Raw genomic sequence first — 17,386 nt, 5'->3', positions numbered from 1 at the left:
GGCCACCATCGCCGTAGATTATGAGCAACAAAACGCAGTGGCGCGCTGACCGGAATAACAACCTCCACTAACAAAGTAGATCTAGACCCTTCTCCTTTCCATGCACCGTCTGGTTTTCTGTCTCGTAGTAAAAGATCTACATTTTTTACTTGGTTCCAAGTTCTAAACTAATGTAGACGACAACAATTCTAATAGATTCTCTGTAGCCATTGAAAGCTCCGAGACATCACCCAACCCATGAAGATATTTTAATCAGCTTTAGGCCTCATCATTTAGCCCTTAGGCCCTAAACCCGCCCTAAGCCCGCCCGGCCCGTAGGGCCGAAGCCCTACCCGGCCCTTACATTAGGGCGGGCCGGCCCTACCCTTTCTCAAATAGGGTAGGGTAAGGGTCATGCAAATAAAGCCCGGCCCTACCCTACGGCCCGGCCCGTTTGAGCCCGTTAGGGCCAAGCCCGGCCCGGCCCTAAAAGCCCTACCCGGCCCTACCCTAAAATTTATATATTATTTTTATTATTTTTCTATATTACATATTTACATAAAAAGAAATAAGAAATATGTTATTTTAGAGAATGGGTATTAGATTGAACATTTGAACCCAATTAATTTATGTAAATCTAATTTTTATATCATACACTCCAAAGAGAATGGACACTAATTTTTTTATAAATCTATATTTATATATCATACACTCCAAAGAGCAACCTCTATCAATTCAAAGAAAATGAGAAAATCAACCGTTGGATGTGATTATTACAATAAATTATGCGTGTGGTTAAAAATTTAGTCAATTTCACCATAGTTTCGAACCCGATCGGATTGGTCAACCATATTCACTTGTATGTTTTTTTGGTTGACCGATGGCGTGACAACCGCAAAACGTGCTAATTTTTTTACATCACATTTTTAAATATTTCATCAATGGATGTGCGTAGATATAAGATAAAAATTTCAAATTTAATTACAAATATGTTGGTCTATACCAATTTGCCTCCTAAAGTTGTATAACTTATACATTGCATTTAAATGATTGAGGTTACCCTCCATGAGCAAAATGGGGGACGAAACGGAATTTTTTAAAATGAACCGCTGGATGTTGTTTTCATATGAATATATGTTAGTGGTAGAAATTTCAGCAATTTCTGCCTACGGTTGGACCTCGATCTACCCGGTCAACTCAATACCCTAAATAGAACATAAAACAAATATGCTCTTAACCGGTCATTGGAAATTCACTTTTTTCGATCTTTCAGCTCCCACACTCTCATGGGTAGGGGGTATACTTACGGATGTCAAAATTCCGCAACGTTTGTCTGCGCATGGTGCCGCTCCCCTTAGGGAAGTTTGCTTGTGCAAAGCGTTGACCGCTACGTTGGACGCCTTATTCACGGCAGATCGGCCTAATTTCTTTACACAATACCTATCAATGTTGTATAAACATATGAGAATTTTCAGATTGGTCGATTTTCATTTCAAAATTTTTGGATCGCACATAATCCTTATATGCCTTGTAATGTAGTATAACTAATTTATTAGGCTTGTTACCCTCCATGAGGAAAATGGGGGACGAAATGGAATTTTTTAAAATGAACCGCTGGATGTTGTTTTCATATGAATATATGTTAGTGGTAGAAATTTCAACAATTTCCGCCTTCGGTTGGACCTCGATCTACCCGGTCAACTCAATACCCTAAATAGAACATAAAACAAATATGCTCTTAACCGGTCCTTGGAAATTCACTTTTTTCGATCTTTCAGCTCCCACACTCTCATGGGTAGGGGGTCTACTTACGGATGTCAAAATTCCGCAACATTTGTCCGCGCGTGGTGCCGCTCCCCTTAGGGAAGTTTGCTTGTGCAAAGCGTTGACCGCTACGTTGGACGCCTTATTCACTGCAGATCGGCCTAATTTCTTTACACAATACCTATCAATGTTGTATAAACATATGAGAATTTTCAGATTGGTCGATTTTCATTTCAAAATTTTTGGATCGCACATAATCCTTATATGCCTTGTAATGTAGTATAACTAATTTATTAGGCTTGTTACCCTCCATGAGGAAAATGGGGGACGAAATGGAATTTTTTAAAATGAACCGCTGGATGTTGTTTTCATATGAATATATGTTAGTGGTAGAAATTTCAGCAATTTCCGCCTTCGGTTGGACCTCGATCTACCCGGTCAACTCAATACCCTAAATAGAACATAAAACAAATATGCTCTTAACCGGTCCTTGGCAATTCATTTTTTTCGATCTTTCAGCTCCCACACTCTCATGGGTAGGGGGTCTACTTACGGATGTCAAAATTCCGCAACGTTTGTCCGCGCATGGTGCCGCTCCCCTTAGGGAAGTTTGCTTGTGCAAAGCGTTGACCGCTACGTTGGACGCCTTATTCACGGCAGATCGGCCTAATTTCTTTACACAATACCTATCAATGTTGTATAAACATATGAGAATTTTCAGATTGGTCGATTTTCATTTCAAAATTTTTGGATCGCACATAATCCTTATATGCCTTGTAATGTAGTATAACTAATTTATTAGGCTTGTTACCCTCCATGAGGAAAATGGGGGACGAAATGGAATTTTTTAAAATGAACCGCTGGATGTTGTTTTCATATGAATATATGTTAGTGGTAGAAATTTCAGCAATTTCCGCCTTCGGTTGGACCTCGATCTACCCGGTCAACTCAATACCCTAAATAGAACATAAAACAAATATGCTCTTAACCGGTCCTTGGCAATTCACTTTTTTCGATCTTTCAGCTCCCACACTCTCATGGGTAGGGGGTCTACTTACGGATGTCAAAATTCCGCAACGTTTGTCCGCGCATGGTGCCGCTCCCCTTAGGGAAGTTTGCTTGTGCAAAGCGTTGACCGCTACGTTGGACGCCTTATTCACAGCAGATCGGCCTAATTTCTTTACACAATACCTATCAATGTTGTATAAACATATGAGAATTTTCAGATTGGTCGATTTTCATTTCAAAATTTTTGGATCGCACATAATCCTTATATGCCTTGTAATGTAGTATAACTAGTTTATTAGGCTTGTTACCCTCCATGAGCATTGTCAGATTGATCAATTTCCATTTTGAAATTTTTGGCCCGCCCGAATAAGCCATAATTTTTTTTTTTCTATTTTTTTAATTACGTTTCTCTTTTTTCTATAATATGCAATTTATCTCTTTCTCTGTAATTGATTTCATAAGTTTTTTTTTCTTTATTTTCTATTTTCTTTGTTACACAACAATTAATATTGGGAGATTTATATAGATAGTTAATTGAATATAACCACCTTAAGTAATATTAATAAATGTTATAAGTTACAAGTATTATATGAATATAAAATATGTTCAATAAAAAACAATGAGTCTTTTATCACCAATACATACCATTAAGCCATATTTTGAGAAGAAAAAAATAATGTTTTTTTTTTTTTGTTAAACAAAATAAGGCCCTTTTTGGCCCATTTCGGCCCGATTTGGCCCTATTTGAGAGCCGGCCCGATCCGGCCCTTTCGGCCCTAACAGATCGGGCTTTTCGGGCGGGTAAGGGTTAGCATATTTAAGCCCCGGCCCGACCCTACCCGGCCCTAAATTTTGTTGACTTTGACTAGGCCCGGCCCGGCCCGACCCTAAGCCCTAAAATTTAGGGTAGGGCCGGCCCTAGCCCGGCCCATGATGACCCCTAATCAGCTTGGTCCAGGTACTGTGATGCTTCTTGGTGCAGAAGTACCAAAGGCGCAGATTGAACTTCAAAACAGTAACAAAGCCATTCTGTGCCGTTGATTTCACAATGCGATTTTAGGAGCACCATCCACCTGAGCCTGAGCCTGAGCCAATGCTTGGACACCTTCGATCAGAAACTAAATTTTTTTACTTTTCCATTTGAGGACCTCAATTATGAACACGTACAGAGATTCTTCTTTTGCAGGCAGCACAGCACCCTCTGAGTGAATAAAAACCTGAAAGAGTCCAAGAGATGAGCACATTTCATTGTACCGGCCAATTCACATGGGTTAGACAAACTCAAATCAATTAAAGATTAATGTATATCAATTCAAATTCCGTTTCAAACAGACAGAGTTAGCTCAGGTAATAAGAGACGATAGAAATTTAGATTAAGCCGATCTCGGATTCCTCTAATGTAACAATTCAAACCCCTTTTCTTGTTTCCTTTTTAACAACTATTGACTAATCTCAGAGACCTAATGTTTAATAATTTCATTAAAAAGGGCAAAAAGCTTGGTTGCTCAAATTGCAAATTGCTGATTTTGAACTAGGGCAAATTATAACATTGCAGATCGAATAGGGCAAAGATATAAAAGACTGATTGGGCACCACCACTCTCTCTTTTGATTCCTAAAGAGCCTCATAGGGTACGACCCAACATGTGAATGTGTTATAGTATAGGCTTCTTTTTTCTGGGATGCAGACAAACTCCCTACTACTGACCCCTCTGACATCCCCTTGAAATTTGAGCACATTTGTCAGCCATCCACTCACTCACTACTTACTGCTCACTAACTCACTCCCCTCTTGCTCATAGCCCTCTGCCACTCCTTCACTCTCCTTTGGTTCAATCGCATTGGAATTCACAGTGATTCAAAAGATCCCAGTTTAATTTCAATCAAGGGTCTCCTCCAATTATCCATTGCAATCAAATCCCCACATCTCAACCGCTGGTGCATAGAAGAATCTTTGCATTAACTTTATTTTACTTGGCCCCTCTGCCCCTTCCCTTTTTTCTTTATAAAACCCAAGACGGTGCTTTGCAACAAGAAGGAAGAACCCAGTTCAATTTCTTCTCACCTGTCCTGAAGTAGTAGTTGTCCCATGGCTCCAATGCTGAGGCCTAGCCTCACTCTCCTATTCCTGCTCTCCACTCTCCTATTTGCCCACATTATTGGTAAGCTTCTGACACAAACACAATTTTCATATCAAATCTAAAATGTAGGTAGATTAATAATGTAAAATGAACTCACTCTGCATGAATTGGTTTTACTTGCAGTTGATGTCTCCGCCACCACAATGACCTTCATCAACAAATGCACCCACCCGGTCTGGCCCGGCATTCAGCCCAGCGCCGGCCAGCCCATCCTCGCCAAAGGCGGCTTCGCTCTCCCGCCCAACAAGGCCTCCACCCTCCACCTCCCTCCTCTCTGGTCCGGCCGCTTCTGGGGCCGCCACGGCTGCGCCTTCGACGCCTCCGGCCGAGGCCGCTGCGCCACGGGCGACTGCGGCGGCAACCTCTTCTGCTCCGGCCTCGGCGGCACTCCTCCCGCCACCCTCGCCGAAATCACCCTCGGCAACGAGCAAGACTTCTACGATGTCAGCCTGGTCGATGGATATAACCTCGCCATCTCCATCACTCCCTACAAAGGCTCCGGCAAGTGCAGCTACGCCGGCTGCGTCAGCGACCTGAACATGATGTGTCCGGTGGGGTTACAAGTCCGGTCACACGACAACCGGCAAGTGGTGGCCTGTAAAAGCGCTTGCTCGGCGTTCAACTCGCCTCGGTATTGCTGCACCGGAAGCTTCGGGAGCCCTCAGTCGTGTAAGCCGACGGCGTATTCCCGGATCTTCAAGACGGCTTGCCCGAGAGCTTATTCTTATGCTTATGATGATCCCACCAGCATTGCTACATGCACCCGCGGAAACTATTTGGTCACCTTCTGCCCTCACCGCCGTCGTTGATTCATTAGTAGTAATCCCAGTTAATTTAGTTCCGGTTCAGATTTAGTTGCACCTCGCAACTGTTGCGTAGCTTCCATTACTGTTTTAAGTATGCTATGAAGAAGATGAAGGGCGCATTTCAAATCTCTGTGATACCAATTAGTGCAATTAATTAAGGACGGGCGAAATTAATTAATTAATGACTTCTTAATTAGGAATGTACTATATGTATGATGATCCATGTTCATCGATCATCAAAATGAGAATGGAGGGAAACAGCTGGGTGGTGGGGTGGGCCTGGTCAGGTCCTCGTGCATGGATCGCCATCATAGGAGCTTTTGAACTTTGCGGCCATTTTAGGTTATGATATTGCTTTTCAGTACTGTGCTAGTCTACTCTCTTTGATTCGTGCGCCCATGTTTCCCCTTGATTCGTGCATTGTTTCCATGATTTGTGTGGCTCATCAATAACTGGTTAAATGAAAAAGCAATGACGGCCAAGAGATCATGCAAGCATGATTTCAAATGCGGCTTGTTCATCATATAACAAGACTAATGTTGCTTGAAATATAAGCATTTTTTACTTTTAGAGATCATACACAATACTCAAATTGAACAAGAGACATATTACAAGATTTAAATTGTTTGCTTATTCGTCATTGAGGTGTCAAGAATAACTCAGTGCTAGACTTACCTAAATTTGACTTCATAGACATTTTACTTAAGAATCTTACAAAAATCTCAAATTGAATTGGATTTTGAAAAACCGACTTGGCCAGATTTGCTGTCACGGTGACCCCTAAAATCGGCTTTGTTCATAAAATTTTTACTTCTAGATCGTACGAAAAAACTCAAATTAATTAAATCACATGGCTAAATTTGACGCCACCGTTGCACCTAAATTTGGCATGTTAATAGACATTTTACTCTTAGATCATACAAAAAGCTCGAGCTGTCAAGAATAACTCGTGCTAAACTTGTCTAGGTCGATGCCGCAGTTACACATAAACTTGACTTCATAGACATTTTACGTAAGGATCTTACAAAATCTCAAATTGAATCGGATATTGAAAAATTGATTCGGCTATATTTGCTGTTGCGATTACCCCTAAATTCAGGTTTGTTCATACAAATTTTACTTTCAAATCATACAAAAAACCCAAATTAAATTATATGACTAGATTTGATGCCCCTGTTACTACACCTAAACTCGGCTTGTTAATAGACATTTTAGTTTTTGTATGATCAAAAAGCTCGTGAAGCCCCCGTTACACACTTACACCTAAACTCGGCTTGTTAAAGACATTAAAAAGTCAAGATCGTACAAAAAGATCAAATTGAACCAAAAAGAAAAAATAAAAATGCGTCTGCCGGGAGTCGAACCCGGGTCTATTGCTTGGAAGGCAATTATCCTAACCGTTGGACTACAAACGCAATGCTCGAACAAAAAGCAATTTCCGTCAACTCTAACTGTTGCACACTATGAACATTGGTTTAGTCTCAAAAACACATTTCCGCCAAAACCAAAAGCATGCATGCGCCATGTTCCTCACAACTCTCCCATCCACCAAAACCCCAATCACCCCCAAAACCCTAACCATCCCTCTCACCTTCTTCTTCACACACTCCACCTCACCCTCTCACCACGAACAACCCCAAAACCAGCTCGACCAAATAATAAGCATAGACAACACACCACACTGGACCAAAACCATCCACGACCTCTGCACCCGCCACCGCAATGTCGACCAAGCCCTCCACCTCCTCGACCACCTCCGCCTCCGTGGCTACCGCCCCAACCCGCTCAACCTCTGCAGCATCATCCACGCCCTCTGCGACTCCAACCGCTTCGAAGAAGCCCACCACCGCTTCGCCCACTCCATCGACTCAGACTGCGTCCCTGACCAGCGCACCTGCAACGTCATCATCGCTCGGCTACTCGATTTGGAAACCCCGCACAGCACCTTGGGTGTTCTCCGCGTCTTGGGTCTACTGAAGCCTGATTTTGTTGCCTCTTTGGTTAATTACAACCGTCTGATGGATCAGCTCTGCTCGCTCCGGCGGCCCAGTGAGGCTCACAGAGTGTTGTTTGACATGCTTATTAGAGGGCATTGCCCCAACGCGGTTTCTTACACTACATTGATTAACGGGTACTGCGGCGTTGGCGAGTTGGGTAATGCACACAAGGTGTTTGATGAAATGTGTGAGAGGGGTGTAGCGCCTAATTCGATGACTTATAGTGTGTTGATTCGTGGCGTTCTTCGGAAGCGGGATATTGGGGGTGCTATGGAATTGATGGGAAGATTGTGGGACACAATGAAGGGTGAAGATGACACACTTGTGAAAAATGCGGCTTTCTCGAATTTGATTGATTCTATGTGTAGAGAAGGGTATTTTCAAGAGGTTTTCGGTATTGCAGAATACAGGCCACAGGGGGAGAGTGTGAATGAGGAGTTTGCTTATGGACAGATGATAGATTCGCTTTGTAAAGCCGGAAGGCATCATGGGGCGTCGAGAATTGTGTACATCATGAGGCATAGAGGGTTTGTTCCACGCATAACGTCGTATAATTGTATTATTCATGGACTGAGCAAGGAGGGGGAGGGAGGTTGTATGAGAGCCTATCAGTTGTTGGAGGAAGGGATTGAGTTTGGTTACTTGCCGTCTGAGTACACTTACAAGGTTCTAGTGGAAGGTCTTTGCCAAGAATCCGACGTTGACAAGGCGCGGCAGGTTCTTCAATATATGTTAAAGAAGGAAAGAGTGGACAAAACCAGGATGTATAATATATATTTGAGGGCTCTATGTCTTGTTAATAACACGACTGAGCTTTTGAATGTGCTTGTTTCGATGCTCCAGACCGAGTGTCAGCCTGATGTGATCACCCTAAACATAGTTGTCAACGGGTTCTGCAAGATGGGGAGAGTGGAAGAAGCTTTAAAGGTACTGGATGATATGATGACTGGAAAATTTTGTGCGCCGAATGTAGTGACCTTCACAACTATCATTAATGGTTTGTTAAATGTTGGTAAAACGCAAGAAGCTCTTGGTATGTTGCATGATGTAATGCCTCAGAAAGGTTTTCCCCCTAATGTTGTGACATATAATGCTGTTCTTCGTGGTTTGTTTAAACTTAATCAAGGAAGGGAAGCAATGGAGATTTTCAATGGCATGGTAACTGAGGGTGTGGCTGCTGATAGTACCACTTACACAATTATAATTGATGGGTTATGTGAGTCTGATCAGCTAGAAGAGGCTAAGAGGTTCTGGGATGAGGTTATTTGGCCCTCACAGATCCATGACAATTTTGTATATGCAGCCATCATCAAAGGGATTTGCCATTCAGGAAATTTTGATGAGGCATGTCATTTCCTTTACGAACTTGTAGACTCTGGGGTCTCTCCGAATATATTCAGTTACAACATTGTGATCGACACTGCTTACAAACTAGGTCTGAAGAAAGAGGCATATGAAGTTGTAAGAGAGATGAGAAGAAATGGGCTGGCTCCAGATTCTGTAACTTGGAGGATTCTTGACAAGTTACACGGCAACTCAAGAAAACAATATGGGGATGATGAGGCTTCAACTTTGCAATTCGGAAGTGGCCGCATGGATAGGTGAACAGGAAAAATATGTGATAGTGGAGCACACCTTAAAGAAGGACCATCACAAAGAGGAGATAATGGTATCCTGGTGGCATCATGTGAAGTGAAAAGGTCATAAGAAACTGCAAAGGAACTAGCTTTCCTCAACAACACAGTTGAAGCCTTTAATGGAGGGTCCGTTTCCCACTGCCCAAAGGAGAAGGTACTTGCTGCGTTAAGTTTTTAACAGATCATTGATTCATCTAAAGAATGAAATAGAACTCACGGTACAATGAACTCAGAAGATTTTATTTCGACGAAGGGAAGTTACCGACATGAACTGTTGGCTGATGTATACTGATCAACACCGAACGTTAAGAGATTTGACTGGTATGAGTTGCATGCATGTCTCTCAACAGCCCCATCTGGATTCATTCCTAATTCCAAATTTAGTCTGCAGTGCCATTTTTGTTGGATTCTTGCAATTTGTAGATGAGGTTTCGAATTTTCTCCATTGTAAATATATATTGGAGAACCTAAGCCCTGGTTCGAAACATCGTCAGACTGTTTGTAACTTTCTATACTGATTCGACATCCTGATTAGTTTTTTTGAAACCAACTCTGCCTTACCGACACAGCGACACTGATCTAAATCCCAATAACGTATTGTTTTCGATAATACTTGAAAAAGTTAATGTCACGCCCCGAATTTGAATAAAGGAATTCAAATCCGAAACGCGAGAACAAACAATCACAAGAAGACTCTTAGAAAAATTTTCATTTAAACTAAGCAACAAACAAACTGAACTCACAATGTCAATACCGACTCGTTCTTTAGAGTCACATATTACACTACAGATAGTTTACAAATCAAACTGAATGACAATTCAATAAGTAAACACACCCACCACAGCTCACTACCCAGCGGAAGACTTAAAACTAAGAGCACCCTTCCACGTCCACGCCATCGAATGTACACCTCAGCTTTGATGACGATTAATCGATATTTTAACCTGCACAATAACCCCTACACCATAGAATAGTGCACCGGGAATGTAAACAACAAACCCGGTAAGCTTTTCAGCCCGTATGAGTAAACTCAATTAAAGTGACTCACGTCACGCATGCTTATAATTTCTCAATTCGTGAGATGAATTAAAGCAACAATATTTAAGATCACAAACACAACCAAACATACAATCACACAAGATAACAATTAGTGGCCAACCTAGGTTCGAAGCTGTCAAAGTGGCCAGGCACTGTGCTGCAATGCACAGTTGGAGCATTTCACATGCACCGAAGGGGTTTATCTTGGGCCTAGGAAGCCTTTGGGTTCCCCTTGACAAAGTCAAAAAAAAAAAAAGATAACAATTAGTAATCTTTGCATCGAAAGTTTAGTTCAGGAGATCACCAAAGTCACTCAATTCAAATTATAGTAATCCTTGCGTCGAATTTTAGTTCAGGAGATTACAATTAAAGAAAACAATAGAAATCATATAAATCCATGCATAGAGTTTAGTTCAGGAATTTACCTTAAAACAAACAATAAAAAAAGCGGTAATCCCTGCATATAACTTAGTTCAGCAGATTACATGAAAACAAACAAAAGAATTCATAGTAATCCCTGCATAGAAACTTAGTTTAGGAGATTACCTAAAATTCAACAATAGAATTCATAGAAATCCAAATCTCACGTAAACACAAATGAAAGACCCCAAAAACCTTCCCTGAACTACCACAGACTCGAGCTCAACTGAATCGTAACCTGTCACCTCTGCCGAGGTTCAACCTTACGACCAAACTTCAGACCCTTCGGTCCTCAGAATAGAAATCCAGGTTACCACTGTAACCTTCAAACTTCAGACCCTTCGGTCATCAGGATAGAAATCCAGGTTACCACTGTAACCTTCAAACTTCAAACATTTCGGTCCTCATAATAGAAATCTAGGTTACCACTATAACCTTCAAACTTAGGACCACTTGGCCCTCAGAATAGAAATCCAGGTTACCACTGTAACCTTCAAACTTCAGACTCTTCGGTCCTCAGAATAAACCCAGGTTTACCACTAAAACCTTCTGACTCACAATTGTCACATCACAACTCCAAATAACTCTTTCAACAATATAAATCATCAAAAGTCTACATATCACATGTCACACCTTATATATATATATATATATATATATATATATATATATATATATATATATATATATATCTATATCTGGAAGGTGTGACATGTGATATATATATATATTCCACGTAAATATATATATATATACGTAGTCACCCACTCAGGGATGCCACTAATACCAATTATAATTTTATAAATTAACTACTCGAAAATCATTTTATATCAAAACCTTGTTTTAACTTACCCATGAACCGTTGTCGATCAAGTTCATATATTTTAAAACAAATAATTTATTTTGATAAATAATTTCTCATGTTAACAATAAAATATACTAAAATAAAACATAACTAATTTATCAACCGAAACCCCGTGAGTTTTACTCACCTCCATATCCTGCTGCGTCTTCACACAAAACCAAGATAAGCACCAAATCGTCCAAACTCCACTCACACAATTTCGTCAATCACCTAATCACATCAAGACCACACTCAATACAACACAAAACACAAAATTCACAAAACACAATTATACGACGATCCAACAGTCGGATCCTCATCCGAGACCATCCAACGTCTTCAGAACACTTCTACAATCAACAAATCAAAACTACAAGTCGATCGGACGGCCAAATCCTCACGGATAGAAAACTGATCGAACCGAAAACCCTAAAACTTGGAAAATTCATAACATGCTCATACGATTTCCAAAAATTACAAACTATATATCGAAATGCTCGTATCGACGAGTAGATCGAAATCAGGAACAGAAACCATCCCTAAGGTGGCCGGAAACCGCCGGAAAACACCACCACAGTGGCGGCACCGCCACCGGCCCAAAGTCAAAATTTGACAAAACTTCCAACACCAAAGTTCTTCATCTCAACTCTAATAAACATTCATAACTAGCACAAAGTCAGAATATAAGCCAAAAGAGTCGAATTTTACCTCACAAAATTTTCATATCGAATGAACCCTAGTTTCAAAAGCTCCACAATTTGATCACCTCAGATCGAATCGTTGCAACCCACCTTAGGGGAAATGATCTACATCCCCAGAAGTGCAGAATCCCCTCAAGAATCACGGCAAAAGGTGGCCGGAGGAGGGAGAACGACGGTGGGGAAATGAGGTGATTTCCAGCTCGATTGCAGCATGTTCTTCTACTTGTAGCGGCTACCACGTTGGTTATTTCCCGTCGATATCTTCTACAAAGTTGTAATCGAGCAAAATCCCTTTTGGAATCAACTCGATTAGAGGCCTGTAGAAGAAGATATGGCCGGACAAAGGTGAGCCCCGAATTTGGGCGATTTGTTGTAGCTCCACCGTGCAACTTCTCAGCCTTGTAGCATCGTGCACAGGTCTACCCACACCCTGAAACTTCACGGAGATGAAGTTGGGACAGAGGCGAAGAGATAGGGACAAGAATCTCGGCCTATGGTGGCCGGACGGCGGAGAACGAAGCCGGCGAAGTCTGCTGGGCGAAACTGGGTGGGAGCGAAATTGGGAGGGATTTCTGGAGTTCTGGAAATTCTGTCATTCTTTGCAAATTTCCCAAATTTTCTTATATTTATAGAATTTTCCCAATTTTCAATTGCTCATAACTTTCTCATACGAACTTCGATTCTCGCGTTCCACATGTCCACGAACTCGTATCGACGCGCTCTACAACTTTCGTGAAGGAAGTTCTCACAGAATCTAAACTTATAAAAAGTCAAACTTCGTAACCCCCTAAAACGTGCACTTCGAATAATTATTCGTCCGAAAATAATTGCACTGCACCCTCGAACCACGAAATCGTACAAACGAACATTTTATTAATCCCAGGAAACATTTAGGAATTAATAACAAATTTCCGAGGTCTTACAGTTAATCTGCGTTTTCCTTCTTGGTTATTCTAATTTCCAGTACTGTCTTGTTACAGACACAAACGCTTTCATATCCGTCATTATATTATAAAACTACTCATAAACCCACGCAATGAACTAATCTAAGAGCAAGTTCACCCATTGGGTCACCGGGTCACCCACTATTCACTGTTTTTTAGTGTTATTTTCACCCTCTGAGTCACGGTCACAGTTTTCAAACTGACCTGGGTCACCAAAATCACTTTCTGGGTCACTTTCGTGACATGCACCCAGGTTAGTTTGGAAACTGTGCCGGTGACCCAGAGGGTGAAAATAAATACTAAAAGTAATGAATAATAGGTGACTCGATGACCCAACGAGTGAACTTCCTCTACCGTTTCTCGACTCATAATAATATTTTTGCCTAGTCAACGGATAAACAGGAAGTCTTGCTTTTTAATAGCAGGAAGAGATATGATTCTCCGTCAACATCAGCATAATACAAGTACGTGTTGCTTTCGTTGGCAGTACCATAACGCGTCCAAACCGAGTGTGGCAGTCAATGATTTCTTTACTCACTACCATTTTTTTGGGAAACGTATTGCCCTTTAGTATTCCCAATTTGCTGAGCGCGACGACGACGTGCCCCATGTGACATGTACTACAACAATTTTGAAAGGCTCTTGTTTATTATAATTTTTTTTTATCTCACCTACTTGTAGGATATTTTTTGGTGTTTTAAAGTTTTAAAATTTTGGACATAAGTCATTAGATTACTTGAATGTGTAGATATATTGTAAATAGTAACTAATATAATTGTAAAGAAGTGCCCATAATTGTACGAGCAATCCCCATCAGGCCATCGCTTTCTTCCCAACTTCCGCCCGCGTTCCCCATACCGCGTACCACATTTATCCCACACGCCCAAGTCCCCCCATAGAAACTCGTTTCGAATTTCATTTTCGATTTTTGAGTTGAAAAGAAAAGGCACTAATTTATTTCAAAAAAAAAAAAAAAAAGAGGCACTAATTCTATGCCCGATATCATTGAAAAAAAAAATAAAAAAAAAATATGACCAATATCATTGTCGATCACTAACATTTACAAACTGTATAAATAAGTTTTATTTAGTCAATTTATTTTGTCAGGCTTTTTTTTTTTAGGTCTTGTATTCAGCAACATGAACATATTGAAGGTACTGATTTTGACAAGCATATGCTATATATCTATTCACACGTTATTCATGTTTTTAGAGTGAAACGACAGACCAATACCAACATTTATAGGATCCTATTTTTGTCATCAATTATTTCGTACGGGCATAGTGCACAGGATAAACCATCTCATCATACTAATCGGAAACGAGCTCATCTAGATGAGACCAACTAAATAGAGATGATCAAGAGATTTAATGATATTTTACCTAAACATCTGGAATGAGTAGCGTGAGTACTTTCGTGGTATCATACCAAAACACCAAAATCATCATTTGAAAAACCTGTTGTTCGATCTAAGATGGAGATGAATTGAATCCTCCAAGGAAGAAAATTTCTTGACCTTTTGAACAACTCTTAAAATGACAGACAATTAATGAAAGTTATACTAATGTTATTAACCGCCAATTACGGATTCTAACATAAATATCAAAACTTTAACTGTTTTTAACCACCTGGTGTGGTAAGGTTGGTCGAGCTGCCTAGTATGAAATCCCTATGTCTAGAGTTCGAGTCCCAACTTCCACCAGTTAGAGGGGCTTTTGGGTTCACGCCTGCGGCGGGAGATTAGTCTGGTTTTGCTGGAATACTCTTATGGACCTCGGTCCGACTATTGATTGGATGGGTGTGTTATTAACTCGCTAACATAACTGGGGTGACTTGCTACTTCACTCAGTCACTCCCGATAAAAAAAAAAACTTTAACTGTTTTTTATTTTTCAATTGATACCAAATCAGAGATTTCTAATTGCTAAATTCTTTTGACTAAATTTAAAACAAAAAAAAATTCCGTCAACTCATTTTATTTTCCAAGTTTGCCTCTGAAAAAGAAAAAAAAGAAAAAAAAGTTGTTCATATGTCTTTGTTGCTGAAACATTAGGAGATTCTAAATTACTGATCGACAACATTTCTAACAAAATCAATCCTCCTTGGCGAATCAGAAAGATCCTTCAGGATATTACTCGTGTCTTCTCAATTCCATCACAATTCCTAAAAACACGTATGGAGAAAGGTAAATATTCTCGCTGATGTGGTGACTGATTATTGACACTTTCTCTCCTCTTATGGGCTCTTCTAAAGCTTCTTATCACACGATCTTTTAGATTTTAGTTGTGTGAGAAGGCTGTTTCGTGTTTTTTTCTTTTGTCATTGAAAAAAATATCTACCCATACAAATTTTTTAATTATTTAATTATTTTTAACGTCCTCATCTTTTTTCCATTTATAATGTTCCCCGCCTTTCTTGGCGGCATTTTTATAGGTAAATTCGTTTCCCTCTCAACGCGTTACCTCCTCTATAAATACCCACCTCCCTCATTTCTCTCTCCCAAATCACAAACAAACCCAATTAACCCAGAGCGAAAATCCATGGCTTCCAACGGAACCCCTACCACCGCCGACGCCAAACCCATCGTGACCGACGAGGTCCGCCGCGTCTTCAAGAGCTTCGACGCCAACGGCGACGGCAAGATCTCAACCTCCGAGCTCGGCAACGTCCTCGCGGCCCTCGGCTCCAACGTCCCCGAGGACGAGCTCCAGCGCGTGATGGTCGACCTCGACACCGACCGCGACGGCTTCATCTGCATCGACGAGTTCAACGCCTTCTGGGTGGCCGGCGACGGCGGCTCCTCCGAGCTCGAGGAGGCCTTCGATCTGTACGACCAGGACCGCAACGGCCTCATCTCCGTCGATGAGCTCCACCTCGTCCTCAACCGGCTTCAGATGAAGTGCACCGTTGAGGATTGCAACCGCATGATCCAGTCCGTTGACGCCGACGGCGACGGGAATGTGAATTTCGAGGAGTTCAAGAAGATGATGAGCCACAACTCCAGCAACGGCGGCGCCGTCTCTAACGGCGCCTGAGCTCATTTCCAAGGTAGTGAGTCTGCTACTAGTCGTCAAATCTTAGATGAATTTAGATCCTCGATCTGTGAAAGTGAAATTAGGGTTTATAACCTTGGAAATGCTTTTTATGAAAATAATAGTGGTACCGGGTTTTATATACTTAGGGATTAATCGCACCTTTTCTTCATGTACTTTTATGGTATCGATCTGTTTTATGGCGAAATCACTATTTCTCTATTCTATTCTTCTTTATTTGTTCGAGTTTGATTTTGTTGCGATGTAGATCTCTTTTTATTTTCTTTTTTGGAAAAGAGCAGAAGGCGGCGACCTGTGGCCTCGGGGATCGTGTAATGGCGAAGTTGGGGGACGCGTTATCGGTTGACTGAACGCTGTTATATAAAACCCATCTCCTTTAGCTTATTTACAAAAACTGCCATTCCATTGCAACCGTGCCGTGGTATTTGGAAGTAGCCCTGATCCATTTCAAGCCTGAAAGTGTTTTCATTACAGTTCATATTCCGTTTAAGAGAAAAACTAAATCCCCGCTTTGTTTGTGTATATCCATTATCCAAGCAGGAGTGAAACCCTGAAATCAAAATCTTAAACGAGTAAAAAGAGGTCCACTTATATCCCGCCTAGTTATTGAAATCTAAATTTTGAACTTTCATGCCTATTTCGGTGGACAGTAATGGGTGCGGGGAGAAGAGGGTTTTTATCTACATTACGTGACGAGGAGCAAATTGGTTGGCAGGGGGATTTGGTGAGGCTGAGATTTTTTGAACGGGAAAAGTATGTGTTTGGATTTTTGAACGGGAAAAGTACGTGTTTGGAAATTGGAGGATAGTGTGGCATCAATCGTCAAACATGTGGCGGAGAATGAATAGAAAAAGTGAAGATAGGTGTCATTTCCCAAACTTGCGGCCTAATTATGTGGGCAGTCATTTTTTGAGTGCCGTTCCCCTGGTCAGCTACTGACCAGGGATGATATGGTCAACTACCGTCCGATTTCGACGGTTAACAGATTTCATCTTTTAAAAAGTTAGAGAGCTGTCAACCGTCTGATTGAAATCGGACGGTAGTTGACCATATCAT

The 17,386-nt window shown here is 41.1% G+C and overlaps 3 protein-coding genes and 1 non-coding gene across 4 annotated transcripts; 3 read left to right on the top strand and 1 right to left on the bottom strand.

The window, feature by feature from the left end:
- Nucleotides 1-4,641: 4,641 nt before the first annotated feature.
- LOC133743857 (thaumatin-like protein) lies at nucleotides 4,642-6,090 on the top strand. Its single transcript, XM_062171917.1, has 2 exons — nucleotides 4,642-4,912; nucleotides 5,015-6,090. The coding sequence occupies exons 1-2, from the start codon at nucleotides 4,840-4,842 to the stop codon at nucleotides 5,698-5,700; spliced, it is 759 nt and encodes a 252-aa protein (XP_062027901.1). The 5' UTR covers nucleotides 4,642-4,839; the 3' UTR covers nucleotides 5,701-6,090.
- Nucleotides 6,091-7,040: 950 nt separating this feature from the next.
- TRNAG-UCC (transfer RNA glycine (anticodon UCC)) lies at nucleotides 7,041-7,112 on the bottom strand. Its single transcript has one exon. It is a non-coding gene; the product is annotated as a tRNA-Gly (tRNA).
- Nucleotides 7,113-7,176: 64 nt separating this feature from the next.
- On the top strand, nucleotides 7,177-9,881 carry LOC133745127 (pentatricopeptide repeat-containing protein At3g18020). The gene has a single exon (XM_062173119.1). It carries the CDS (start codon nucleotides 7,221-7,223, stop codon nucleotides 9,297-9,299), a length of 2,079 nt encoding a protein of 692 aa, XP_062029103.1. The 5' UTR covers nucleotides 7,177-7,220; the 3' UTR covers nucleotides 9,300-9,881.
- A 5,876-nt stretch (nucleotides 9,882-15,757) lies between these two features.
- On the top strand, nucleotides 15,758-16,531 carry LOC133743195 (probable calcium-binding protein CML27). Its single transcript, XM_062171046.1, has one exon. It carries the CDS (start codon nucleotides 15,818-15,820, stop codon nucleotides 16,310-16,312), a length of 495 nt encoding a protein of 164 aa, XP_062027030.1. The 5' UTR covers nucleotides 15,758-15,817; the 3' UTR covers nucleotides 16,313-16,531.
- Nucleotides 16,532-17,386: the final 855 nt, after the last annotated feature.

Source organism: Rosa rugosa, chromosome 4 (assembly GCF_958449725.1).
Source record: "Rosa rugosa chromosome 4, drRosRugo1.1, whole genome shotgun sequence".
Classification (NCBI taxonomy): Eukaryota; Viridiplantae; Streptophyta; class Magnoliopsida; order Rosales; family Rosaceae; genus Rosa; species Rosa rugosa.
This window is presented reverse-complemented; position numbering and strand designations above follow the sequence as displayed.

Bases quoted from the DNA above. Each gene is read 5' to 3' on its own strand.
- LOC133743857 (XM_062171917.1), top strand. From the start codon at position 4,840: ATGGCTCCAATGCTGAGGCCTAGCCTCACTCTCCTATTCCTGCTCTCC. The intron at 4,913-5,014 runs GTAAGCTTCTGA...TTTTACTTGCAG, and splicing joins CCTATTTGCCCACATTATTG to TTGATGTCTCCGCCACCACA.
- LOC133745127 (XM_062173119.1), top strand. From the start codon at position 7,221: ATGTTCCTCACAACTCTCCCATCCACCAAAACCCCAATCACCCCCAAA.
- LOC133743195 (XM_062171046.1), top strand. From the start codon at position 15,818: ATGGCTTCCAACGGAACCCCTACCACCGCCGACGCCAAACCCATCGTG.